We start from the raw sequence: 27,261 nt of genomic DNA, 5'->3' as shown, positions 1-27,261 counted from the left end.
TGCTACAGAGCAATGGATCTTTCCCCGGTTTAGGTAGGACTGCAATTATAGCTTTATTAGAAAGACTTCCTAGGGAAGATGTGTGTTCAGCCTCTTGGAATGCAGCATGTAAACAATCTACTACATTGTCACCTTACCAACGATAAATTCATCCTCCCCCGGGGATTTATGATATGGAAGTTTGGCTATAGCTTGTGATATCTCTTCTTTACTGATTTCTGTATTTAAAAGTGCTCTGTCTTCTGTAGAAAGGAGAGGTAAATCTATTTCTGCAAGAAAGGATGTCATTTTATCATGGTCTACTTGGGTACCTGGGGTATAAAGAGTATGTAGCAAATTAATTAACTGTATCTTGAGGGCGAGTCAGCATGTTACCTGCAGATGATTTTAAGGTTGGGATAGCCATGGCAACTTCTCTTTGTCTCAATTGTGCTGCTAAAAGTCTACCCGCCTTCTCTCCCTGCTCATAATGTCTTTCTTTCATTTTTTGTAGAGCATATTCTGCCTTGGAGGTGAAGAGACTGTTCAGTGCCATACGGGCTTGTTCTAATGATTTACAATTTTGCAGATTGGGTTTTTTGGTGTATAAACGGGTGAAGTGCTCAATGTCTTGTTCTAATTCTTTCTGTTGAGTAGCATTGCTCCTATTGGCCTGAGCTGCATCCCGCATAAGTTGCCCCCGGATAGTAGCCTTAGCAGCAGCCCACATAGACCTACCAGAAGCCACAGAACCTTGGTTTAAGGAAAGATAATTGTGAAGATGATCCTGTAATTGTGTTTTACCCTTAGGCGTTTTGTGATGTTGAATCTTCATCCTCCAAGGTTTGTGACCTGGTCTGGTCATCCCTGTTTGTAACTGTAATAAGACTGGAGAGTGATCAGATATTGATGCTTCCAAAATATGGGATTCCTGAACTGATTGGACTACACCTTGAGAAATTAAAAAGTAATCAACAGAGAAAGAGTTTCATGAGTGGGGGATGTGAAGGTGTATTCAGTATCATCTGGGTGCGAAAGACGGCAGTGATCTACAAGGCCGTTATCTTCAATTATATCATTCATGAGGGCCCTGTCTGCAGCATTCTGTTTATCAAGAGGGCCTGTCCTGTCAAGAATCGGATCTCTCACCAAATTCCAATCGCCCCCTATAAGGTATTGTGAAGCATCAATCTCTGACAACAGACAAGTCAGATGTAGGAGAAAGGATTTTTAGGAACCACTCGGGGCATAGATTGATCCCAGACAGATATGAGTATCACCAATACGCAATTTAGCAAATAAATAATGGCCATCTGGATCTACCCATGTTTTGGATACCATAACTGGAAGGGTTTTTCGAACGAGAATTGCCACGCCACATTTCGAGTAGGACCTGTGTCTGAGGAGCTGTCACCATGGATACTTCTGTGGAAAACCTTGCCTACCCAGTCCCTACACAATTTTTTTGATTCAAGTTCATCAAGACGTGTCTCTTGAAGAAGAGCCACATCTACCTTTTTGGATTGGAGATATGAGAGAACTTTTTTCCTCTTAATATAATGCGTTAAACCATGAACATTCCATGATATTGCACACAAGGCATGGGAAACAACCATATTTGCAGGAGTACTGGAAGCTTTGTTTAACTTTTGTAGACTGAACAAAATGAGTTATGGAGGAAAGGTTTTCCAGTGACCAGTATAAAAAATTGCTTTAAAATCTGCTTGTCAATAAGAAGAAAGAATGTATTGTGTAGAAAGAATAGCAAATACGTTCAAGTTACAATAAACTGGTATACAGAGTACTACAAGATCAAAAACTTTAACTGCAGGTCTGGTTTCACAAGAACACCGCTCCAGGCAAGACCCCCACCAGCAGTTTTAAGCAAAGACCAGGACCGGTTATTGAAAATATTAGGATCTAGGTAACCCAATTATACTTAATAGTGACCTATGAAGGAAAGGACCAAGCATTATAAAGCATGTAAGTGGACATATCTGGGAAATATTATAACGAGATCTAGACAATATTCTAAAGACACATACGTGTCAATAATATAAACAAGTAAGAATATTTCATTCTAGATATATCATAAAAGATCAAATAAATAATAGATTGTATTCATAACTATAAATATTATTTAGCATGCATATTTGTAAAGAAGATTACAAGTAAAATAAATACAATTCAAATGACAGCTAAACTAGCAATTGAATAAATATGAGAAGAGGAACATTAAAGAGAGTATTATCCAATAAATACCAGCAATAATGAATAATGAAATGGCTAATGTAATAAAAATTCATCCTTAGCGGAAAAATTAATGTATGTATATAATAAATATTATAATGTATGAATTTCAGACTTTAAGGTATATAGAAGAAAAAGATAAACATCTTATGTAAAACATTGGCAACAATAATAAGGAAATAAATAGATAAATAGTGTAAACAATATCCATCTGATGAATATGAAGGTATGATCTTTCTGTGAAATATGAACATGGAAGTCATAAACTAGAATAGTTATTAATTATAAAAACAAATACGCCACTAAGAACCATACTCCATCCTAAAATTATTAATAGCTATGTAGAAAAGTAGATTATAATCAGGTTTATCATTAGAGTTAGTTTAGATATATCTATTGGAAATAGCACATAGAAGTCTTATGAGGTACAATAATGAATAATATATAGAAAATATACTTTAATAAAAATTAGAAACATCTTAAACAAGTTTCAGATCATAGGGCATACACAGATAGGTATTAGAAACCATTAAAAGTAATGAGTAAATAGATATAGAAAGAGTGCGGAAAATACTCATCTGAAATGTTGAGGGTGCTTGTCTCCCTGTATAGCATGAACCTGAGAGTCCTAAGCTAAACTTTGTAATTAGCAATAGAAGAGATATGTCACCAAGGACTACTCTCCATCTGAAGCGTATTTTTCAAGGAGAGCGAGATTTGTCTCTGTGGTGATCTTGAGTAAAGTTAGATACTGTCTGCAAAGCTGAGTTTTTATCTTCCTGGGTGCGGTTCAATCTTTCAAGCTCTCTACCACGTTGACGAGCTTCTCCTGTGATTCGACATCTGCCATCTGGAAGTTGATGAGTAGGTTGAGAGCTTTGAGAAGCGTAGACGTATGTTGAATGTCCATATCTTGCATCGTCATGTCATCCAAGAAATGCTGTAGCTCATCTGGATTGTAGAAGTCTCTTGATTCCCCATTTTTAGTAACACGAAAATGGGCTGGATCAAATAAGCCATATTTGATGTCCATTTTTCACACCAAAGGACTCATGAATAAAAATGCTTTCTGTCATTCATTAGTTTCTCGAGAAAAATCAGCAGGCATACTAACTTCATGCCCTTCATAACTGTAAAAACCCTGTGTACGTGCCGCAGTCAGTAGTTGTCGAACCTGATCATGTCGCAAAAAGTAAGCAATGAGGGGTCTTGGGCGGGCATTTAGACCTTTACGCGGAGTTCCAAGACGGTGCGCAAGTTGAATTTCAAGCATGGGGTCAAATTGAATACCAACCAATTTTGGAATAATTTCACACAAAAAGGCTCCAGCATTCTGGCCTCCAATTCTCTCTGGAAAGCCAAAAAAAACGATGTTATCTCTCCTGCTACAATCTTCCAAATTGACCAGTTTGCTACAGAGAAATAATAATTCTTGATTTCTGCTGTGTAATGTGTCGAATTAATTTTCAACAGCTGTTAAGCGTTGGTCCAAACCTTCTGTTTTAGTATGAAATTGCACAATATCTGCTCTTATTGATTTGGTCTCCAATGCAAGGGAAGAAATGTTAATGTCCAATTCTGTTAAGCAGCTACTAATGGTTGAAATTTCCTGAAAAAGATGGTCCATAGTGTCACCTGATATTACCTTGGAAGTTGTGCGAGGTTGAGTAGGTGTTGACGAGGCAGAGCTCTTCGCAGACATATTGCTTGATTGTTTTAGTGCGTCAGCGAAAGGTAACTGTTTGGTAGGCTTGTTTTCAATCTTGTTATTGGGTATTATCTCAAATACTTGAAGCAATAAAGAAGAAGAATGATTCAAACCTGCCAATAAGAATGAAGTGAATTTTAGTTATTTAACGTGTTTTGACAGAAAATGAAAAATATAGATTTTTATTGAGTATTGTTGTTATTAAAAAAAAAATAACCCAGTATATTGACTTAGACAACTGATGTTGTGAGGTATCACAAACAAATTGAGAGGTGGCGATTATGCATTGATGAAGCAAGCTGTGCCAAAAGGTTTAGAATTACTGAGAGATTCGTTTTGCTATATTTTTTTTCGTTGTTCCTAGTCAAAGGCAGTTTACACATAGATTCCAGCAGACTGCATATTGTTGAAAGGAGGACGTAAGGCTTTCATTTACCCCCAGAGACAAGTTGACAGGAACTAGAGCAAGTTTGGCTCAAAAAACAAGCTCAGAGATAATTAGGTGAAATATGGACCAGCAATTATTTAGAAATAAAACGTTGCAGTCCAGAGGAGCTGAGCGCAGACACGACTCTGAGGTAATTCAATTTGTGGTAAAAAGCGCTATATGTCAAGAGCAGCGCGTGTGGAAACTCTCAGCTTTATTCTAAAAATAGCTTCTTTGCCAAGGACATTCATGTATAAACTCCCACCGGCAGTTGTTGACTGAAATAATGGTTGCACGCTGTGAGGATGAGAGCGGGAAGAACGCCTACCTCATAAATCATCATACTTCAATGCCACAAGCTCATCAGATAAGCGGGCGCGATGACAGCGCGAGGCCCGGGGCTTCAAATGCGTCACAAGGCCAAACCTGCGCACGTTCTCTCAGACATTCCACAGCTTGTAAAAATGTCAAGAAGCGGTCGTTGGGCGACGGAAATATATCCCAGGCATGGCCACGAATTCAGCTTGTTCAGGAACTCCACAGCGACAGTCCTGGAGACGCTGTAAATAATGCTGTCTCCATATGGGTGCCATCCCGGAGCGGAACTCTTCGATCAGGCGGCCATCTTCCTACGTGGCCAGACCACGCCCCGACAGCAGCTTCTTTAAAGTCCCAAGGCAGTCACCGACCATGTGCCTTCATCGTAGCATTGCAAAGAAAGGTCTCACTTCTGTGCCTTTTCAGGTGAATTTATTAGATTTGCACAGTGATGGACATGACAACACCACGTTATCAAGAAGGGTGGTTATAAAACGCACTTCATGTGTTAGACATAAACAAAATACTCATGTGTAAAGTACTGTGTTGTGTCTCCATTTCATTATTTTAATTGTCTATCACCATTGCAGATTTGATTTGATATATCCATATCCAATTCTGTATAATTTCAATAGCCATTCATCACTTTGGTATTTTTAAATTAAAGTACCATGCATCTTTATGATTTATAGCACGCAAATGTTCATAAATCCATTTCAGTAGAAACAACAGACATCCAAAATAAGTTCTACTGCATGAACACACCAACACATATATTGTAAATTCAGTACAGAGTATTAGTCTCTATTTTATTTTTCCATTTTCATTGGCAGCATGTGATATTTGGTATTATTTCATGATAGTTGGAATTGTGCTAGTTTGGGGAAACAGCCATGCCATGAATCAAATTTTTGCATAGCCTTGTTTTTTTGTCGACATACTTCCTATCAGCCATGGCCCTTGCAGGTAGGAGCGATGGGGAGGTGGGGCTGGGTGGTGGTGGATTTCGACAGATGAACACAAGGGAAAATAAATAAATAAGTAATTTTCCCTCATGGTCGTCTGTCAAAATCCCTCCCCCTCTGCCCCACCGCTCTAACCTGTACGTGCTGCGCTGGTTCCTATATTTGCTGTAGTGGTTAATTGTCAAATTCCAATTAAGCCTTTGAAGCCGGAATAGTAGGTATGATACTCCATTGTCTATTAAGTCTAGAAACTATCTACTGGTTTCATAACTGAGTTCGGTTTTAAAATGGATTTTAATAGCCTGTTTGTTAGGCTTTGTTTTCTTTTTCAGTAAGTAAGGTCTAAATTTGTGTTTCTGCTCTTTCTGTTATCTTGTTGACGATCATTATTGGATAATCTAGTTCTTTGAATCTTTTGTCAACCTGCTTCTCATATGTTTCATGAGTACTAAAGTTGCATTTGCCATGAAGTAGTTCGTATATGGAGGTGAAGTCTGTATTTTCAGATGATGATAAGTTCAATGTTCCAGTATGTTACTGCTGTTTTTATACAACGTTTTTCAGTTTTTCCGTTCTCCCCTGTCAATTCCAAGACAAATAAGTTCACCTTAGATTGACTGATTTAACAAAAAACAATTGTTCCTTAGACTGTAGAGAATCCTATCACATAGTACATCGGGGTGTCTTTTGCATTTTGTGGATCATGTTGAAATTGAATATCTGCAAGAATGGATTCCATCTTTATATTTTATGGATATATACAGTGATCTAACCTCTATTGTGATCATATAGAGAGCATTTTGCCAGAAGGATGACCTTAGAGTCCTGTACAAGCTCCTCATAGAGGAAACACTGAGTATCAGTAGGGTTAGGAAATAAATAGTTGGAATGACAGGATGATGTTCTAGCTTTAGCTATAAATACTCTTCATATTTAATGATGCCTTTTTGAAATTTGCACTGAATTGACAGTGTATCCTTTTTGTTTTACTTTTGTCACTATTGCCGTGCTCATTTATTTTCATATTTTAAACCATCCAGAGGCATACTTTTTAGTTTTCTCTTTTTCCTAGGGAATTAATTGCTATCTTGTCAACTTTTCATCTTCAAGTTGCTGTATTTAATATATATTTGTACCTAGAATTGACTTAAAGATAAGTGGATAACTGAATGCTCTCTGTTTTATAAATACAGAAGCACAAAAAGCATGAAGTTTAGAATCTCTGAGTGAATTATTTCAGGAAACTATTATTAAGACCAAAGGGTCTTCCTCAGCATTGCACCAGAGGTGCTCCACAGCAGACCACTGTCTTTGTCTGCACTTCTCAGACACCCAAGGCTTGCACCTCAAATAGGGCAATTGTGCACAGTAGCAAGAGTCCAGAGTGTCCAAATCTCAAAACACTACAGCAGAACCAGTCCAACAGATGTCTATAGAATGTCCTCCTCAAGGGTCCTCAGCAAGTCTACTCTGAACTGGCCTCTGGGAGAGAGTGAGAAAGATTGTGTCACCAGTCCCCAACTAGAAGTGGGTGTACCACCAAAAACTCCTGAGAGGGTTCACCAGCTCTGCTGGTCTTTCTCCATCATTACCTGGCTCCTTCTCAGCTCGACCTGCCTGTGCATGTGCTTAAGTGAGGTGTAGAATGGGAGGATTGATGGTGCACTCACATACCCTAGTAGTGCTACATAATGCCTCCACACCTCACTCTCATCAAAAGAAAAACCTCACCGTCCCACCAATGGATAGCATTCTGAGCAGGATTCTAAATGGCAATGGAATCTAAAATCAAAGCACATTTGTCTCTGCATGGATCCCTGTCCTGCCCAGGCATGCCTGTTCCCTCCAGACATGAAAGGGGCACACTGCTGACTCCCAGAGGCAGACATCTGGGGCATTCCATTTTAAACTTCTGAGAGCATCGCCTCCGTTAATTAACTGATAGTTTTTGGTGATGGGCATGAAGATTTAAGCCCTAACCCCGTCCTGTGACATGAGGTTCTAAATCCAGCTTGGAATGGTTTGATTGTATTCTGGCTTCTTGATGGAGCAATACAGTAATTATCTCACTCGGCCAGGCAACTCAAAGGGAGAATTTAATTAAGGACTGGTTCAAAGAAATATGATCTTTCAATAACTGTATGAACAAAGCCAGTACTGCCAAAATGACCTTAGAGATGGATTCCTATGGCAGGAAATCATGAAGTAAGCGGTGACTCTGATCCTTGAACACTGTTTCAACCTAAAATTTAAATTTTAAACACAATTCTTACATAAAGTCCTTATGTGAGCATTATACATTTTAGTCATAAGGAGTACCAGTAACCAATTGAATCATAACAATTTAGGATAAGTAGGGGGAAAACTCCAGAAGTTTCTTCCTCTTTAAAGGGGAAACCAGGTTTACAAATAGATCCACTTCCGGACCTGTGGAAGGACTCTCAGAGGACTGCCCTGCTGTACCAAGAGGACTGCCCTGCGGTCCCTAGAGGACGACCATGCTGCTGAAGACCTGCTTTTTTGCCAGAACCCAAGACTTCCAGAGTAACTCCAAGGGGTAGTTGTGTGCGTCCTGATCAGACCCATAGGGACAGAAAAGGCTCTAACTATTTTTAACCTACACTTGGACCTAGCCTGAGTCATGACCCTCCAAGTGGTGACCCTCCAGTCCTTGACCTTTGGAAGTTGTGCTAAAGGTGCCCAGATAGCCCAAATCCAAAACTTCATGAATTAAATAATGTCCTGCCAAAAAGTGCCCCAAGAACTGAGAGACCAGGACCTACCTGCTCCCTGATCCACCCAAGGTGCATTGCCAGTTGCCCAGACTTTGCAGCTGCTCTCGCTACCTTTTTCTTCTTTGCAGCAAATCTGTTCTGTAGCTCCTTGTAGAAGGAGCATCTAGACTCTGGAAGCCCTCATTAGCTACAGCCTGCAGCTTCGTCCTGCTAGAGATTTCCAACTTCAAAAAAAGTCTGAGCATCTTCACAGCGACTTTGTCCAGCGACTCCCCGACAATGACGCCTTCTTCTCGAGCACCGCCGGCTGCCTTGCCCCACTGAACTTTACCTTCTCAGACATTTTTCTTTTACATTTCTTTTATGTCCAAAGGTAAGCAGAGACTGAGCTCAATCATCTATGTGTATACGAACTACACTTCATCGCAGTCGGGCATAACTTTTGACTTTGCTCTAGTCTCGCATGATTAGATGTCCACAGTTGACGCTTTGATCTTTGAGGTGCTAAATTTCATTTTAAAGTTTTAAAATTCATAACTCTGGTTTTACTGATTGCATTTTTATCTTCTTGGTGTCAAATCATTTAAAAAAATGTACTCTTTTTGTCTAAATTGGTGGGGGTTTATCCATGTTTTGTGTTGTCACTTTATTACTGTTTAGGTATTGCATAAATACTTTACACAGTGCCTCTAAGTTAAGCTTGACTGTTTGTGAGCCAAGCTACCAGATGGCTAAGCACAGGTTAATTTAGTGACTTTTTAGGTTCATCTTAACAATAATTGTGGCTGTGCTTGAATAGTTTCACCCTTCTCAACCAAAAACGCAATTTCTCATAGTTAGGTTACTATATTTGGATTCTAATTGTCATTCACGTAATGCATTTACCCATCCAGACGATTTACAATAAAATCAACAGAGTATGTGCTCACTTGAGCATGTCTGGAGACATAGTATGCTGGGTGACATATTCCTGAGATAGCTAATTAAGTAGTTACATTACAATGGCATCTCTTATGGTCAAGAAGAAGATCTTTGTAGGTTAATTCAGGTAATATCCTCAAGTATGATATTGCTCTAGGCATTTTGATGTAGGATGGCCCGGTGAATGTGAGGTGGGCAGCAGGATAGTCATATTCTGTAAGGAAGAGATGTTGCCGTCTTTTGCCAGCACATCAGTGCAACTGTATTACCCCAAATATTAGGTTATCAGACAACTTAAAAATGTAATTAAATTGTATTTAGATTTTAGGGTTAATGTATGTATCTATGCTCAAGGGGAAGTTCCTATCAAACAGCAGTTTGATATCAACCAGTAATTCAAGGGACTATCCATTACCATGGTCAGTATTTAGACGGAATACATGTATATTCCACCAATCCTTTGATTAAATTATATGGAAATGACTATTTAAGCCATAACTGATTTCAGAACTTAGAATGAAAAACAAATCACAGTTTCAGAACACTTACAAATGCTGGTTACTAGAACTCAAACAGGGCCAAGTACAGAGTCTTTGCAGTTCGTTCTCAGGACACTAAAGGTAAAGCTTATGCTTTTTCAGGTTTCAGTCAAGTCATGGATGTGTGATGTATTGTCTGATTCAAAGAAAATGAAAGGCCGTATTTACCAACACGTTGCGCAGGTGGAAAGTCACCAAAAAGACTAAAGCTGGTGCAGTGTTTATAATTTTTTTCCCAGTACATGTCTTGTTCTACACTGGAAACTTTCTTGAAAGTAACATACAGTAGTGCAGTGTGCTGCTTTGAGTTACTTTACTTCAATGTGCTAGCCCATGGGTGTTACCTGGGCACTCTCATCCTACCACCAATGGATTTTGATGCAAAGCCATATATTGTAGACAGGACTTTGCGCCAAACAATTATGTCTCTTTGAGGGAGGCGCAACGTAAGAGAAATCACTGGTACTTCTCACATTTTCGCATGTTTGCCAAACACAAAGTGGAAAAAGTTTTGAATTTAAACAAAGAATATTATTTGTTTCTGGAAGCGGAACCATTTAATACAAATCTTTTGCTAGACATCACACACACCTTTCCACTATGGTGCAAATGTGTGTGTGTGGTGCAAGGTAGTCTAATTGCGTGCCAACGCTTGGGAAGAGAACAACACCATGATTTATTTTTAGATAGGTTGCTGTCCTGCTCTCTGTATGCCTTTCATAGGAGCAACTTTGTTTGCTGCGCCGCATAAATAGCAGCAAATTTGCCCTATAGAACTCACAATGCTGGAACACAAATGTGTGTCCCGAATTGAAAATGTTGACGCAATCAAATACAAAACACAATAATAAATGAAGAAATCGCAATGATCAGTAGAATAAATCAACTCACATTGTTGTGATGGAACAGTAAAAGTACGCTTATTGTGCAGAAAAGCCAGGTAATGCTACTAACTCACCTAATCGGTCGGGGTCACCAACCCCGTAGGATACCCAGCATTAAGTAACCAAAGGTCTATGTGCAATCTTTACTTTAAAAACTACGGATACGTTATGGGGAATACATTTTAAATTAAATTAGAGTCCACTCACTTTGAATTAGTGCATGCACCAGGTTGTCTCCATAAATCCCACCCTGGTTTGCTCATCCTTGTTAAAGTCTTGCACATTTATCTTTGCGACTGGGAGCTTGCCAATTGCATTAGGGTAGGCCATGTAACACATACTGCATTCATTACAGTGTGCGGCACGATTCTGTAACTTGTAAGGAAGCAGGATTTAATGACCTCTTAAACCTATCTGCGACCTTTGACAAGGTGGACAATCCTGTCGTATTTGACATGATGATTTTATAGTAAGCATGTAGGACCTGATACACAAAGGTAAACTTACACTTATGTGTAAGTTTACAACTGTTTGCCATGCCCAGATATATTTTACAAATCGTTTTTTACGACTGAGGAGTCTCCGCACATTGAAAAATCCTATCCTATCTTTTTATTTGCGGAGATTCCACAGTCGAAAAGATACTTTTAGTAACATTCCTTTGTGAATAGCAAACATCCGTAAACTTACAAAAAAGTGTACATTTACCTTGGAATCAGGCCATTTGGTACGAGAGTAATTTCACAATTAAGCATACATTAAAAAGCGTAAACTAGTTCTCTTGTAAATGGATATGCATGTGTATACATTTTTGTCAATGCATTTAATACTTGAGTTACCTCTTTATTATATTTAATCAATCAATCAGGGAATTGTAAGCGCGCTACTCACCCGTGAGGGTCTCAAGGTGCTTGGAGTGGTGGGGGGTCAGCAGTTCCGTTTAATTACAATATTTATTTTACTCGATTGCTTTACAAAGCTGCCCCATTTAATTGCTCATGCTAAGATTCCACTGTCTCCTGAAGTATCAATGATCTTCCTGAGAGAGATAATGGAGCTCAATGTGTATCTACGGTTTAACTAAATTCTGATATGAATTATTTAAAAAGTTAGATTTGGCCAACACATAATCCCCCAGCCACTAACTATAGATCGATGTAAAAACAGAGATGTCAACCAGGCTCTCGAATAGTACCAGAGTTCTTTTTAATAGATTAACTTTAGGACTAGGGAACAAGTTGCTGAATTCACTAATAATAACTCTTTGCATAGTGTATTAGGACCTTTCTTTCATACATACTGCATCCACTCTATATTATGGTGCTCTGGGCAAGGATCCAGTTGCCTCAGAACAGACTGTATTGGAAAACCTTAAGATGATTCACACAGCCAGAGTGAAAATTTGGTAAAGGCCCAACTGGACGATGTGTAGATTGCGGATTAACACAGAAAACAATCACCAGTGGACCTGAAAGGAGACTGTGTCTCACTTTCCTCCAAGCAATTGGCCACCCCAAGTATCTATCTAAAATTCAAGTCCGCTTCTCTTGTCTTTTCTGGTGTCACAGGTGATGGGATCTGCTGCTGTTCCCTAATGTTTCTTTGTTTCCTGGGTTAGATAGTTCCGCAGAATATGAGGTAGACATATTTCAGATTCTCACATCAGAAACGGGCAGCTGCAATATCTCAATGTATGGATGAGTATATTATCTCCTATTGGTAAAGTGAAAAATCTGCTTATAGTTATGTAACTTAACTAATCACCATCTTGCTTGCAAATTCTCTCACAAGCCCTAAGCCACATCCATGCAGTGAAGAACTACAGGGGTAATGTCAAGGATCACGTTATCAATACTACACACCTCTTAATGAGTAGCAGAATCAGAAGGGCCAGATCATATTTATATGGAGACCACAATCATATCACAATACAGAAAAGTCCCGGAAGCAGGGAATATGAGCCTACATTGAATCGGTCACCGTGGTGGGGCATGGCCTCACAGAAACATGGGTCAAAGTGCCAAGGGCTGCACTACTTCTCCCATGTCAATGCAAGGAGAGCCAGCAGGAAGGAAGAGTTCATTGCAACTCTGTTGTAAGATTTCTGCTCTTTGTTTCAGTTCATACCAACCCTCTGTGATCCTCTACGTCTGTTTGAGTTTTTTCAAATTTCTTCCCTTGACATAATTTTCTAATTCACTCTCCTAGGAATTTTTAGATGCTCATGTCTTTATTGTTTTTGCTTGTAGGCTCTGTGTCCTAGGATATTTTTCTGGTTATTCCAAAGGTGCCACTGCCATCCTCTTGGAGGAGTCTATAAGCCTCAATGTATGCACAGTGATGCTTAGCTTGATGGTTTAGGCAGTTATACTGTGTAATATGACAAAGTTTCCATAACAGCAGTAGCCACTGTCAGCATGAATATTTGCCTCCAGTACACAAACCACTCATCTGCCACCATTGCCGTGTGAGATTGAAACCCTGAATCCAGTGATTTGATTGGTGCTGTGGAGCTCTTGAAAACAAGCAGCTTCTTTTTTTCTCCTCCATATTTTCTCTCTTCCCCATAAAATACAGTTCTGGATATCTGTTTCCTGTATTCTGTGGTTAAACTCTTGGCGAAATTTGGGATGAACATCTGAGTGCAACCACTTATGCCTTCCTCTCTGGGAAGTTCTGACATTGAGTCATAATATCAGGGCAGCCTTAAATTGGAATGCTTGATTATTGAAGCACCGTTTATATCAACTTAATAGATAAACATAAATACAAATCCAACAGAGCACAAAATGTTGCATTCAAATTAATTTGATGTTTCAGGAAATGGCATTCCATGTCCTAGGCTAGCCCCACTATGCACTTGTTGCCAATAAAGTACATAATCCTCTTGAAAAAAGTGGCATGAAGTATAGTAATGATGCAAAGAGAGCACTCATAGATACCTTCGGAAGACAATCTCAGTGCATTCGCCTATAAGAGCTCTCTATACAGAAGACCGAATGCTGCTGAGCACACCTAGATCAGTTTGGACCTAAAGAGTAGCAGATCAATCTCGGTGCACAGAACCAATCTGTGGGATAGTTAGCTACATTTCAGCAATTCTCTACGCCACCTCATGTGCCAATTAAATAGGCAGTATGGATGGTGCTAGCTTACACTGTGATACTATTTAGCACCACATTACATACTATTAGACACTGATAAGTTGCTCCTTTGCTTTTTTGTGATAAGTCAAGTTTTGCGGTATGAAGAAATCTGCACGATCACTATGGTGTACCTTATGAAGGAAAATACTTGTGTAGTTAATGCACAAGGACTTCAGATGACGCTTATAATCAAGACTGTCTTAGTGTGGCAGTCCCTGCAAAGCCGCAACCCAACAGTTGGCAAGACATGCACTCCCACAGGAGTAAGAGAGACCGCGGGAAAGACTGTGGAGGCTCCGATGGGCTGCCACAGTCCTTCAATGTCCTTACCTTAAGGTGGCCAGCCCCAAGTGTACTCTTGGATGGCGGTCTTCTTCTAGGGGGCATTGTTGGAGGTAGCTTCTGCGTCTCCATGGTTCAACTCCTTCTTCCTCCTAGAATCCTCTGGTGAGGATCTCAAGGATAGGTAATACTCTCCTATTCAAAATGGCAGTTACTCCATTGTTCTCTATGGAACCTTCCCAATCCAAGATTGTGGTTTCCTGTGAGGTATTTCTTGTCCCGGACCTATGTAAGGTGGATATTCTGTTCTCTCCTTGCTTTACAATGCTCCAGGTCTCCTGTGGTGTGTTCTAGCGCTCCAGTCCTTCCTTAGTCTCCTCTGGAATTGGGCTGTCTCCTTACTGCTGTTGCAGTTCTCCAGTCATCTATAATTGGTTTGGTCCTCCACCTTGGTTCCTGACTTATTTCTTCAGCATCCAGAAGTCATCTTGGAGGTTTTTTGCCCTCAGCATTTTTCCTCCTTCCTGGGGCCAATTCCGAAAGGCACTTTCTACCTAGGCATTTCCTGTGTTGGCAGAAATGTGGCAACTGGAAGGGGTTGCCCATATCACTGGCAGTCAAGAAATGTGAAAACCTGGGCTTCCGGCCCAACCTGCAATGAAAGACTCTCCACCATCATTGGAGTGATTTCCCTTCTGGGCCCACTTTGGTTCTCACTTACTTTTCATATTAGACGTTTAGGCTGCCTCTGCTTGCATAGCCACATATAACACTTTGTTTGTGTTATATTTTGTTAGAAATACGCGGTACAAGGTTTTTGTTATTCAGTGACTCTTTTTAGAATTCAGTCTGCACATTTGGTAGAAGACAATCTAGAATACATACCAACATTGTGTACTGTTTTCTGCTCAATCAGCAACAGCTCCTAACATTCTAGACATAACAAGGTAGCAAAGTTGTGGCTTTCCAACACGGTAGTTCATACCATGTAAACTATGCTTTGGCCCCATGGGGGGCAGAGAGGAGAATTCCAGCAGAGAGACCTGTCCTGGAACGAACGCCCCCACAGCTTGACATGCAGCTTTGCGTAAACTGAGTTTACACCTATGATGCATATCACCTAACTGCATACATCTGATAAGGGGTGGGCGGAATTTGCTTAGTTGCACTACGTAAAGCTCCACCAAACGGTAAAAAATCTCCACAAGCACGCAGAAATTTGGCGAACACGCGGAATTGCTAGTTCGCGATGCTTTTTTCCTGTTCGCAAACGTTGTTTGCGTGCTCGGGGGGAAATATCTTGCGAACACGCATTTTGAGAACGCTAACAAGCAAAAAATTCCGTGAAGCCACGGAACGCAGAATTTTGTGGAATTCCGCGTTCTCCGCGGAACGCAAAATTACCCAAATTCCGCAAACTCCGCAAATTCCGCGAGTGGAACGGAATTTACCGCCCAGGCCTAGTTTGGGGTCTGTTGCTAATTACAGCGATAACTAACATCCCCATACTTACATAGTGAGAATAGGTCTAGACAGATATATAATTTGTCATGGTGTGGTTGCTATATTAAACAGCCTGCTAGTAATGCTTACTACGTTGCTCAAGTATTTGCCTACTTATCGCAGTCTAGTTGCTTCATAATAGACTACAATAGTTTCAATAAATGTATTGTTAACTTTCTTTGTGTCTTTCTTTTGTTTTCTTAGGGCATGCATGAGCGAGAAACGAAAAGTGATGATGATCTGTCTCCACGGTTCCCTTGGTGACAAGAGGGTCATGTTCTAGGTTGCCAAAATCACCTGTTACTCTGGGAAAGTTAGGAGTTCAGGTGAGGCACTGTGAGGTAGCCAAGATTTGGGCCGACAGGTACTGATGTGGTAGAGGGTCAGTCCCTACATTCTGACGTCCTGTCATACCAAGGCCCAGTACTGCTTTACCAGCAGAATCCCTGCGATAGTGTCAGCTATGTGACACTTAGATTGCTGCTTCTCTTTTGTATTTTGAGACCTTGTTGCAATGTAATATGAATTAAGTATGTGTAATCAATCAATAAGCTCACCATACATATTTAGACAACAGCCTAGCATACTGAAAATACCTCTGACTTGTGTCCTGCATAACTTCATTACATATTTAAGCAGTGCCACATATATATTAGATCTGCTCTCAAGTAACAGACATATTATCCATGGCTAGACAACATGTTATAAGCCATGTTAGATTCCTCGGTATTAAGAAACAGGGCAGCCTTGCTTTAAAATCTGCAAATAAATATTGCAGCTAGAGTGTGGGGTTCCGAAGAAGCGCACAGGCTTGAATATTGTGACTCCCCTATTCCCTTACTGACAGGCTTGTCCATGAGCATAGAGTGAAAACATTAAAATCACATATCCAAAAGAATTCTAAGGAAGCTATCAAGAAGCATTAACATAAAGTCAGGTTATTAACCAAACTTAAATTTACATGGCAAATTCCCAGAAATCTTGAAACCATAAAAAGCTTTACTAAAATATGGAAATTGTCTTCACATTGACGCAAAATGATTAGTGGTAATTAAATAAATGCATTCTGCGAATTTAAAAATACCATGTGCTACATTAAACATGCTTTACTAGGAAACTAATGAAAAAACAGGCCAAGAGAGTCATGATGCACTGATATTTCGCATTATAATGTATTTCTTTGGATTACTCTGGGAATTTGCAATAAAGTAGGCCATCTACTAAGTCAGAAGCAGAAGAGCAAAAAGCACATTTCCTCTGTTGGATTCCAGGACTGAAAAGTACTATTTTGCAACGGGAAGCTGTCTACATTATCCCTAATTTCCGATTTTTCCCACATGACAATATTTATTATAAAAGCAGCATCTTTTCCTTAAAGGGACAGGGAGCGCTTTAAAAAAGATGCACCTATGCTGGGAATAGGAACAAGGTCTGGTCGCACAAAGAGTCCTTCCTCATAAATTTTCATGAAGCAGGAGGTTTTGAGACTCTTTACAAATATACATTTTCTGATGTAACTGATAGGGGCATCAGTCACATTGCAAAATGCTGGGCAGGTCACAAAAAGTCAGCAGCAGCAACTTGCACCGGGCCCTTCATTTTTTAGTAATGTATGTTCGTGTCGTATCTGAAATTATGGAAGAGAAGCCGTACAGCACTCTCATCTTTATCCACATCAGTCATATTCTAATATGACATAAAACTTTTTTTTTCAGTATGTCTTTCCAGTGCCTCCATTCTTAATCTGCCTAAATGCTGAGTTTGCAATATTTTGTACGACAAGTATGTTAACAACACAAAATACAATGTTAATATTGATTTTTATGAACATATTGTATTTGTAGGGTATACTTTCATCGTCATTATTCTAGCATTTCTAACCGGCTATCTTTTGACACAGTGTACACGTATTTCATATTACCTCCCATCCCTCCCTCGCCTTCCTTCTTAACATGTGAGGCCCTCCACCTCCCCCCAGACCCACCCACAGCTTATAAAAAACTCCACCCGCCCCCACCACCTCCTGTTCTTTTCTGTCTCCCTAAGTGAGACTTACCTTTGGTCTTCCTCTCTGTGGCAGTGTCGGGGAGTCTTCGTTTCCTGTTCTCCGCCTCGGTGGTGCTTTCGGCAGCGTCTCCTGGCTGTGCGGTGTTCACCGATGTCTCCTCATGTTCGAGGGGCGGGCCACGGCTTCAGGATGCCACAACGGAGTCTGGTGGTCCTCGTGCAGCTGGGGCTATGGTTCGGGTCACGGTCGAGGTGCGCCTGCTTCTCCTGCTGCTACACATGTCAGAGAGCCCTGGTAGGACGGGTTTGGTCCCATTATTTTATTCTTTTTGCGCTTCTGGCTGTTTCTTTTTGATTGGGGCTATTTTTGGGATTATTTTTCATTGGTTAGCGGCATGATTTGTTTCTGAAATACGTATACGATAACTGGGATGAGTGTTCTTAAGTCTACAGCAGCCATGGGTCGCAAGAGGCTGTTCAAACGAAACAACTTGGTGTCCTCTTCCTCCTCTTCATCTCTGGATGAGTCTCCGATTCCCCTGGAGTGGCCTAGAGTTCAGAGACATTCTGGGGGTGACGTGCTTTTCATGTCCAAGGAGGAGGTGCAGGGCATGATTGAGGCAGCTGTGGCTAGAGCTTTGCAGGTTCGTCCTTTGCCATCTGGCCCTTCCCGTCCTTGTGCATTGGATCCTGTGGGTGATTTGTCCCCGTCGCATGGTGAGGGTCCTTCTACCTCCTCTGGCAGAAAGTTTATCTCCAGGGAGGAGATGTGGGACATTGTGGCTAATGTGAGGGACAATTTAGGGTTTCCTCCTTTCCAGCTGGGTGAGGACAGTGGGACTCTTTTTGCTCAGTACACAAAGCCCTCCCGGTTCTGCTTGCCTTTTCAGGGCCCTGTGAAAGAGATGGTGCTGAGGGAATGGCATGCGGTGGACAAGGTACAGGTCCCTCGCTTCCTCCAGAAACTCTACTTGTTGGAGGGGATGACCCCTTGCCCCACAATGTACAGTTGGACTCGATCCTGGTCACTCTGATTGGCAAAACTTCCAATGCTTCTGATAAGAAGGTAGACTCTGGCCTTAAGAAGGTATTTGTTGCAGAGAACTTAGCGCTGAGAGCTAGACTTTTCTTTTCTTATTCTGCCCAGTCCTTGGTGCAGAATTTTAAGAAATTGGCTGTGGCTGTTCAAGACGGCTCTGAATGCTCTGAGGTATGGGCCACAATAAGGCAGCAGGCTAAGCTATTGCCCGACATTTCATCTGATGTTATTAAGTCTTAAGTCTTCTGCTATGTCCACTGGGGCATTGGTGGCAGCTCGAAGTTCTTTATGGTTCCTGTACTGAAAGGCAGATCCAGGGGAAAAGGCAGCTTTATTGAAATTGCCCTTGATGGACAGGCTCTCTTTGGGGATCAGTTGCCGGCCATTCTTATTAAGGCTTTCAAAGTGCGGAAGCTTGCCTTGCCTTATAAGGGTGGTACAGCTTCTTCTGGTAAGCCTTGGAATAGGTCCTTCCGGCCATCCCCGAAAAGTGAGTCCCATCAATCTTTCTAAATTTCAGCCACATTTTTCTCCCAAACACACTGCCTCCATGCCTAAGGGTTCTGCCAAGAAGGGTCCCTGATAATTACTGTCTGGAGGGTTCGCAGCCTGTGGAAGGCCGGCTTAGACATTTACTTCCAATGTGGCAACAGGATGTTTTGGATTGCTGGGTCTTGAACACTGGGATGATAGATTTTTGGCAAGTTCCTCCGGATACAGGAGTTCGGCTTACTCCTGTTCCAGCCGCTGTGGTGCGCAGAGTGGCTCTTCCAGAGGGGGTGTCCAGTTTGTGTGCCAAACGGGCCATTTGCGGGGTTCCAGTCACAGAAATCGGTACTGGAACCTTTTCCATTTTGTTCTTGGTGCAGAAGGTGTCCTGCGATTTTTGGCCCATTCTGGATCTCAAATGGGTCAACTCCTGGGTTCGGACTGTTCGCTTCCGGATGCAGACCATTCAAGCAATCATTCCTCTGGTGCAACTGGGCGATTTTTTGGCCTCCTTTGATCTCGAAGACGCCTATCTTCATGTCCCTGTCTTCTCAGCGTTGCCTGAGGTTTGCTTTAGGAGATGCCCATTTTCTGTTTTTTTTCTCCCCTTAGGCCTCAAGTCCTCTCCCAGAGTCTTCACGAAGGTCCTGGCACCTCTCATGGATCTCCTTCATGCAGATGGGGTGTTCATTCATCCCTATTTAGATGACTTGTTACTGCATGTGGCCTAAGAGTCTCTTTTGCTCGCTTAGGTCGGGAGAACCATGTAGGTTCTTCAAGGACACATGTTTTGGTGAAGTCTTCTTTGACCCCCTCTCAGGACATGGTTTTCATCGGGGCTGCATCTGGTCAGCCTTGTCACTCTGTCCGACAGGTGCCTGGCCTCCCTTCAGTCACAGGTTCTGGCCTTGATGTTCCAGTGAGGCTCCTCCGGTGATGGAGTGGTTGAGAGTGCAGAGGCATTTGGCTGCTGTAGTGTTTCTGGTGCCCGGGTCCCGTTTTCACCTTGAGCTTTGTGGTAAGTAAAATTGCCATTTTGGCTCAAAGAACAGCAAAGAGGTTTATTTGGTGACCCCTAAATATTTGATCAACATCAAGTTGCAGATGAAAACAACACACTCATTGGATGGCAACAGTCCTCACATTATTTTGGCAGCAGAATTCTGAAGGTTTGATTTTCCCTGACACTGACATTTGATAGGTGCTTTTCCTACAAATTTTCATGGAGGCGAGAATTCTGTCAGCAAAGAATTTGAGCTTGAGGGACTCGCGGTGTCTGAAATGGCTCTTAGGGGAAATAGTTTTGCTATAATATACAAATGATATGAGAAAGCATATCAGGATAGCCCACTTTTTAGGCAACTACTCAGTAACTGACCAAACTGTTATATTTCTAGCTAAATTTAGAATCTAGGGCTACGTGTACAAACAGAGGTTGTAGTCGCAAACCCTGTGATTCACAAAATCATGGGGCTTGGGACCCTAAAATAGCTTTTTGTGATGTGTAAAAACTCTTTTCGTGAGGACAAAAAGTCTTCCAGCTTCCAAAAGGTATTCTGTGATTTCAAATTGCAATCAGAAGGGGGACTAAAAGGGGCACCCCCTCCTTGTTGTGTTTATTATAACATGTAGCAATGGTTTGTGACCATAATTGTGAATCCAAACCATCGTTCGGATACCAGCACCAATGCTGGATTGCATTTGATTCTTAAAGGGAAACTGACCAGTTGGACAGTTTCCTCTCTGAAATTCGCTTCAAGTTGCCAAAAAGGAAGCAGACACGGATCCAGGGGACCACTGCATGCTACCTAATGTCTTTCCAAATGAAAAATATTTTTCTTTACCTAGAAGCTTTAAAAAATAATGAAGTTTCCTATATAGGAAAGAAAATGCAGGGATAGTGGTCTATTGCTCCTTGCAGGCCACCATCACTGGGTTCGTAGCCAATCATACTGGGTCGCGATAGTGACCTGCCTTATGAATGTTCATCAGATCTCTTTGTGACCCTCTACAAAAAGGTATTTTGCGACACGTCCTATTAGTACATATGTTGCATCACTAATTGACAGACAGCTTGCAAAAAGTCAATGCACAGTTTCCACCCACTATTGGTGACCTAGCTGTATGTACATTGGGCCGTTAGCTTACAAATTTAAAAGTCAGATCTAGCAATTACATACATTAAAATTAAAAGTGTCAGCACAATATGTAAAAAATTTAACTACACAATAAGTTTAACATAGCAATAAAGATCCTGGTTATGATATTATATTGTTGTCGATTGTAACTTTGAGGAATGCATATTAAACTAAATAAAAAGAAACTGACCACGCCCACGTTTGTCTCCCAGCAGGGTCCTCTAGGCACATCTGCAGGATGCATAGGGGGTACTGTAGAATCATTTCCATTTCCAGACGAGTTGTAGTAGTTATGCAGAGTCCAGAAGGTAACATTCCTAATGGCTACTTCCTGATCCAGCTAAAGCAAAAAGCAGAGAAGATGTTTCGGCTTTTACAAACGGTCAGAGTTAGTGTCTCACTGGGGGTGTGGTTTAGCGTTCATAAAACAATGGAAAGTTAAACTCAGTCTAAAAGCAGGCTAATACAAGGAGCAGAACACTATACATAAACAAACGTGGGTCGATTTACAAAAGCGTTTATGCGTCGAAGAATCAGCACGTTTTAATGTACTCTTGCATGCTTTTGAGGACAGGGCTCAGAATGCACAACTCCTTAGTAGTAAAATTGCAACGACAGCACCTATCTTTCTATTTGTATTAATAGTACATGAATATTGCCTGAATATTCCGATTTTAGATGATTTCATATGAGAGTAAGTAAAACAGTACTACAGGCATACTACTCCACGCCCCCTACATGTGAAAAGCCCCATTCTATTTGCATCTGTGTGCACTATGGGAAAGCTGAGAGCAGCGTTGCGATATGAAATCTCGATATATCACGATGGAGTGAGGCGGTGTTAGTAATCACGCTACAGGTCATTGTGATGTCTTAACTTTACAGGCTAGCAGCACTATTTTAAGTTGTCAGCAGAAAACTGAACTGTTCTTGAAGAATACTGCATTGTTGCCAGTTGTATTTCAATAAATATCATTATATTAGAAAACCGCCACAGCTGTTACTGCCAACAACTTCAAATAACTATGGGGCATATCAACAAGGGCTTTATCTCTGCTTTTTTGGCTTTAAAAGCCAAAAAAGCAGAGATAAAACTAGCACCCTATCAACAACAGGGTGCTAACGTGCAAATTCGCATGTTAGCACCCTTTTACTCTATGCTTCCCCTTGCATCTCTAATGAGATGCAAAGGGGGCGTTCCAGAGTAAAATAATAGGAGAAATGTCGCTAAGCGTCATTTCTCCTATTATCAAGAATATCGCTAACCCTGTTAGAGACAAAAAAAGCAGCGCTAACCGCGGTTAACGCTGCTTTTTTATGTCTGGTATTTTTCTGACTTAGCCATGATATCCTATGGAAGGAGGATATCATGGCTAAGTTTGTCTGTCCCTATCAACAAACTAACGTGAGATTATCGCTGGGTTTCCAGCGATAATCTCACGTTAGCCACTTAGCACCAGGATTTTTATCGCTATTGAGATAAGCGTTGCTAATAGCACGCTATCTCAGCGATAAAAATCGGCGCTAGCCGGCGATAATTATCCGAGCGCTAAGTGCGCTCAGCGATAATTATCGCCGGTTGTTGTTGATATGCCCCTAAATTTATTTCACACGTCCAGTGCCACCAACATTTTTTAATATCATGATACAAAAGTGTTTTATGATTGTGCCTGAGGAGTTATCAATTTTGCCTCTCTCCGTTTGTCTTTCAGTGAGGTAACAATCATTCTTTTAGACGGCCAAAGTCATGTTAACATTTTCTTAGCCGAAGAATTAACATTATAAAAACAATCTATTTTAAATGACAAAGGCAATAAAAATATGTATCAAAAGGTAAAGCATTTTTTGAAAGCCCCAAACAAAAGTATTTACGATGCATTCTTTAGTACAAAGCGAGAAAAATATGTATTCCAGTAAATGCAAAATCATTTTCCACATGCAAATCTTTCTCTTCAGAAAACTCATTTTCCGTGAGCGGCCAATCGGAAATTATATTTGAGTTTTGTTTATGAGCAGAAAATACAGAACGACGACTACAGCTAACTTCTAATTTGCTTTCAGTTGATGTGAGATGTCACTCAACATTTAGGAGAAATACACCAATATAAAAAATCTATTTTTTATGGCCGAACAGTATAATTCAAATGTTATGCATAAGGACACAAAATCGTCGGATGTGATCGAGGAATACGGATATTGAAAAAAATAGAAAAAAGACTAATTATAAGAATAAAATTCGTCATGAACATTGGTAAAATATTTACCAAGTGAAGTTATTACTCTGTTATTTCCACTAGTTGGAAAGGTAGCAGAAAAAAAAGGATAGCTACACTATGTCAATGTCCACGAAACATCCACTGCTGGAACGGCAAGAGGAAGGGGCGTCCTCAACTCCCCGCTTGCGCAGCTACGGCGGGAGGTGGAGTTCTTGATGGGCCTCTTCGAGCTTCAACTCGGCAGATAAAGACTCCTAAATAAACGGCTTTGGGCACTGAAGCCATTTGTGAGAATAGCGGAGGTGACGTCTGTGCCGTGGAGGAATTACGGAGCCTGTGAGCTCCTGGGAGACCCTTATCTGGGCGGCCAATTTATTACATGGCAATATGCCATAGAATCATTTGCGTTGGGTATGGGGTAGTAACTACACTACGCTAAGATATCGGAAAGCGTGTGAGAGATATGGACATGTTTTCCTGAGGATCCAGTACCTTCGCAGACACTAACATAGCTGCTCATGATGGCAGGAGCTCGCAAACTGATCTCACTCTTGTACCATGCACTGAGGGAAGATCTGCCAAATATAGTGCCCAAGGCACATGAGAAATGGGAGGGAGCACAAGGAGCAGCCATGTCTACCCAGGATTAGGAGAAGGTCCATGAGTAAGTGCGCACTATGAGCTCTAATGCACGCTTTAAATTAATGCAATACAATTACTTGCACCAGGCGTATCTCTCACCTAAGACTGTACACAATATATACACCACCTGGTCAGCCCAATGTGCTCAATGTGGTGCTCCAACTGTGGACATTTTGCATGTGGTGTGGCAGTACTCCTCAATAGTGTCCTTTTGGAGAGAAGGGTTGGAAAATCTGGGCAGGGCAGCTGGTTGGGAAGTGCCACACACTCCATGGGTGGTGATGTTGGAGTTGATCCCGGGTCCGGTGAAAAAGAAACTTTGCTGCTGTTGCTAGACTTGCTGCTTGCAAAGCGGCGAATTGCTATTAGATGGATGGGTGGGCAGCCCCCCAGCTATGCTAACTGGCTCCGAGATATCTCTGAATGGGCAGTGGCAGAAGACATCACGATGAAACATGTGAGGTGGGACAAGCGTCAAGAGGACGACTTTGATGCGTGGGCATAAATACTGATTGAATTGCTCGATACAACAGGCACTGATGATGACCTGGGGGAATAGTGAAGGAGGAATGTGTGATAGCGCGATGTGTTCTGAGTAGTGACAGAGGAGTGGGTACTCTGGAAGCCAGGCTAACCATTGGAATAGACCAGGGAATGGAAAGACTAACTATATAGGGCACTGACACTGAGACCAGTTACTGTACCAATTGCTTCCATGAAAAACAAATGCCTGAAGTAGCAATGTCTACAGTGTAGAAGATAGGCAGCATTGGTGAGTGTGCGAGAGTTGAAGGAATTGTTTATATACAATGTACTATTGTAATTATAATGCTTTATAGGTGTTGTCACACTGGAGTTCTGATGCAGTGTACTGATCCTCTGAAAATTAATAAAGAATATATATTTTTTTTAAAGACTAATAAATAAGGGTGGAGTGAGTGAAAAGACGGATGGATAGATGTGTGAGTGAAATGGTGGATGGGTGAGCAAAGGAGTGGATGGGTAAATGGATGTATGGAAGAATAAGTGAAAGGATGGATGTAAAGATGGATGAGTGAAAGAGTGAATGGATTAGTGAAAGGGAGGGTGGATGGATGAATGAAAGGGTGAATGAACGAGTAAAAGGGTAGATGAATTATGAGAAAGGCTGGATGGATGCATGGAAGGGTGAATGGATGGATTGATGGAGTGAAAGGGTGGATGTATGGATGAACTGGAACGGTTGGTAGATTGATGGATGAATGGGTGAATGGATGGATGAGTGAAAGAGTCCAGTGGATGGTGATTAGGTCACCTTGAGTGGGCTTTGTCTCACCATTGTTAACCTCCCTGAAAACTGTCTAGAACCTCACCATTACAGTGCAAAGATCTGACTTATCTTAATGGGGTCTTTCTGATAAGTAGCACATTGTATTTGCACATTGAGACTCCTACTTATGCCATGCACTAAACTGAAAAGGGACTTGTCAAGTTACTAATGTCTAAAGATAGGCTTCATCAATCACAGAAATGAGGGAAAATGGACAAAGTTGCAATACAGAAAGATGAACCAAAAACGGCAGACTATTGGTTCTGTACCTCACGCCAGTTTCATTGATTCAGAAAGTCCTGCGCAACAAACCCCGGCACCAGCCGTTACATGATGCCTCTGTGTCCCAGATCCTAAGAGCAGCTGTAAGTGGGTGTGCGCCAGGTAATAAAGTCCAAGACACGGTTGTTGTATGATGAAAGTCTTTATTTCAAATCAATGTTTTTCCACATGATAAAAGAACATTCAGCTCAGCCAAAAGATCCTTCTAGTATGTAAGGACGGGTTTTCTTGGACGGACCCATCCTCACATACTAGAAGGATCTTCTTCTGGCCCGGATTTGGTCCTGGGAATTCCGGTTTTGCGTCCAGCGCAATACACTGGAGCATCTACTGTGTACACACTCCACAAGACTAATCAGAGTTCTTGCCTGGCTTTATCTAAAGCCCTGATAAAGTTCTCCAAGTGGGAACGAAACACGTTGCCTGAGCTGAATGTTCTTTTATCATGTGGAAAAACATTGATTTGAAATAAAGACTTTCATCATACAACAACCGTATCTTGGACTTTATAACCTGGCGCACACCCACTTACAGCTGCTAAATAGACAGTTATTAACCCTTCCCACAGGATAGTTACCACTGGAGACAGCAATAAACCTGCATCATGCAGAGGCACAACAATAATCCAACTTGTCTACTTCTACAGTCCTAATCCTTCAAGCTCAACAAAAAAAGTTCTAAAATAGTTCAGGAGGCCAACATTAATGTTGTGGCAGTAAATGGGACTCTCTTGAGGTAAGATGTATAAAGCATGGTTGAGAGTCACTGAAGAAGAAGGATGCATCTCAGACTTAAGGGACACATCAAAGAACTGTGATGTACAGTGGCCCAACTGTCGGCAACTTCCAAAGAGCTCACTCAATGTGCAGAAGACTCGGAGGACTGCTTGTGAAGGAGCAATCTCTGATTCATGGGCTTACTAGTTGGAGATGAAGGTAGAGATCCAGAACAGTTTTTGAGACAATTGCTGCTATTCATCATTCCAGAAAATATTTTTTTTTACTCCTGTTCCTTAATCAAATGCCCTTAATCAAGAGCGCTGTGTAACCACCACCCCGGGGTCCAACAGGCTGCATCATGTCTAGATTTCTAAACCATCAAGATGGATACTTATTCCTCCTTAAATAGGGCACTGAGGGGGAAATTATGCATGAATCCAGGAAAAGACTCATCTTCCCTGACTATACCACTCCTGTTCAGAAACATTGTACAAAATATGATCAAGTAAAACTAAGGATGAGAATATCGGGAGCCAAACATATGCTACTATTCACAGTCAATTTAAAGGTAATTATCCAGTGCAAAATAATGTTCTTCAATACACCAGACCAGCCATAGGCCTTGATTGAGGAATGGCCCATGTCACTGAGAAGGGACCATTTACTGAGATCCGAAACGGCAGTGTCTCCCAGGGAACAACAATGCACATGTAGCCAACACTCTCATCTTAGGGGGAAAAATTATCTGCAAACGACTCCAGTT

At 41.2% G+C, this 27,261-nt stretch overlaps 1 protein-coding gene across 1 annotated transcript in view; it reads right to left on the bottom strand.

Annotated features, from left to right (window-relative positions):
* LOC146789440 (transmembrane channel-like protein 2) overlaps window positions 1-27,261 on the bottom strand; it is a 566,730-nt gene that overhangs the window by 175,835 nt on the left and 363,634 nt on the right. Inside the window, exon 12 of the mRNA XM_085631099.1 lies at window positions 21,521-21,670. Coding sequence (XP_085487225.1) covers window positions 21,521-21,670 — 150 coding nt within the window. The remainder of the gene's footprint in view (window positions 1-21,520; window positions 21,671-27,261) is intronic.

This window comes from Triturus cristatus, chromosome 10 (genome assembly GCF_964204655.1).
Source record: "Triturus cristatus chromosome 10, aTriCri1.1, whole genome shotgun sequence".
NCBI lineage: Eukaryota > Metazoa > Chordata > Amphibia > Caudata > Salamandridae > Triturus > Triturus cristatus.
Note: the sequence above shows the minus strand (reverse complement) of the source record. Positions and strands in the feature narration are given on the sequence as shown.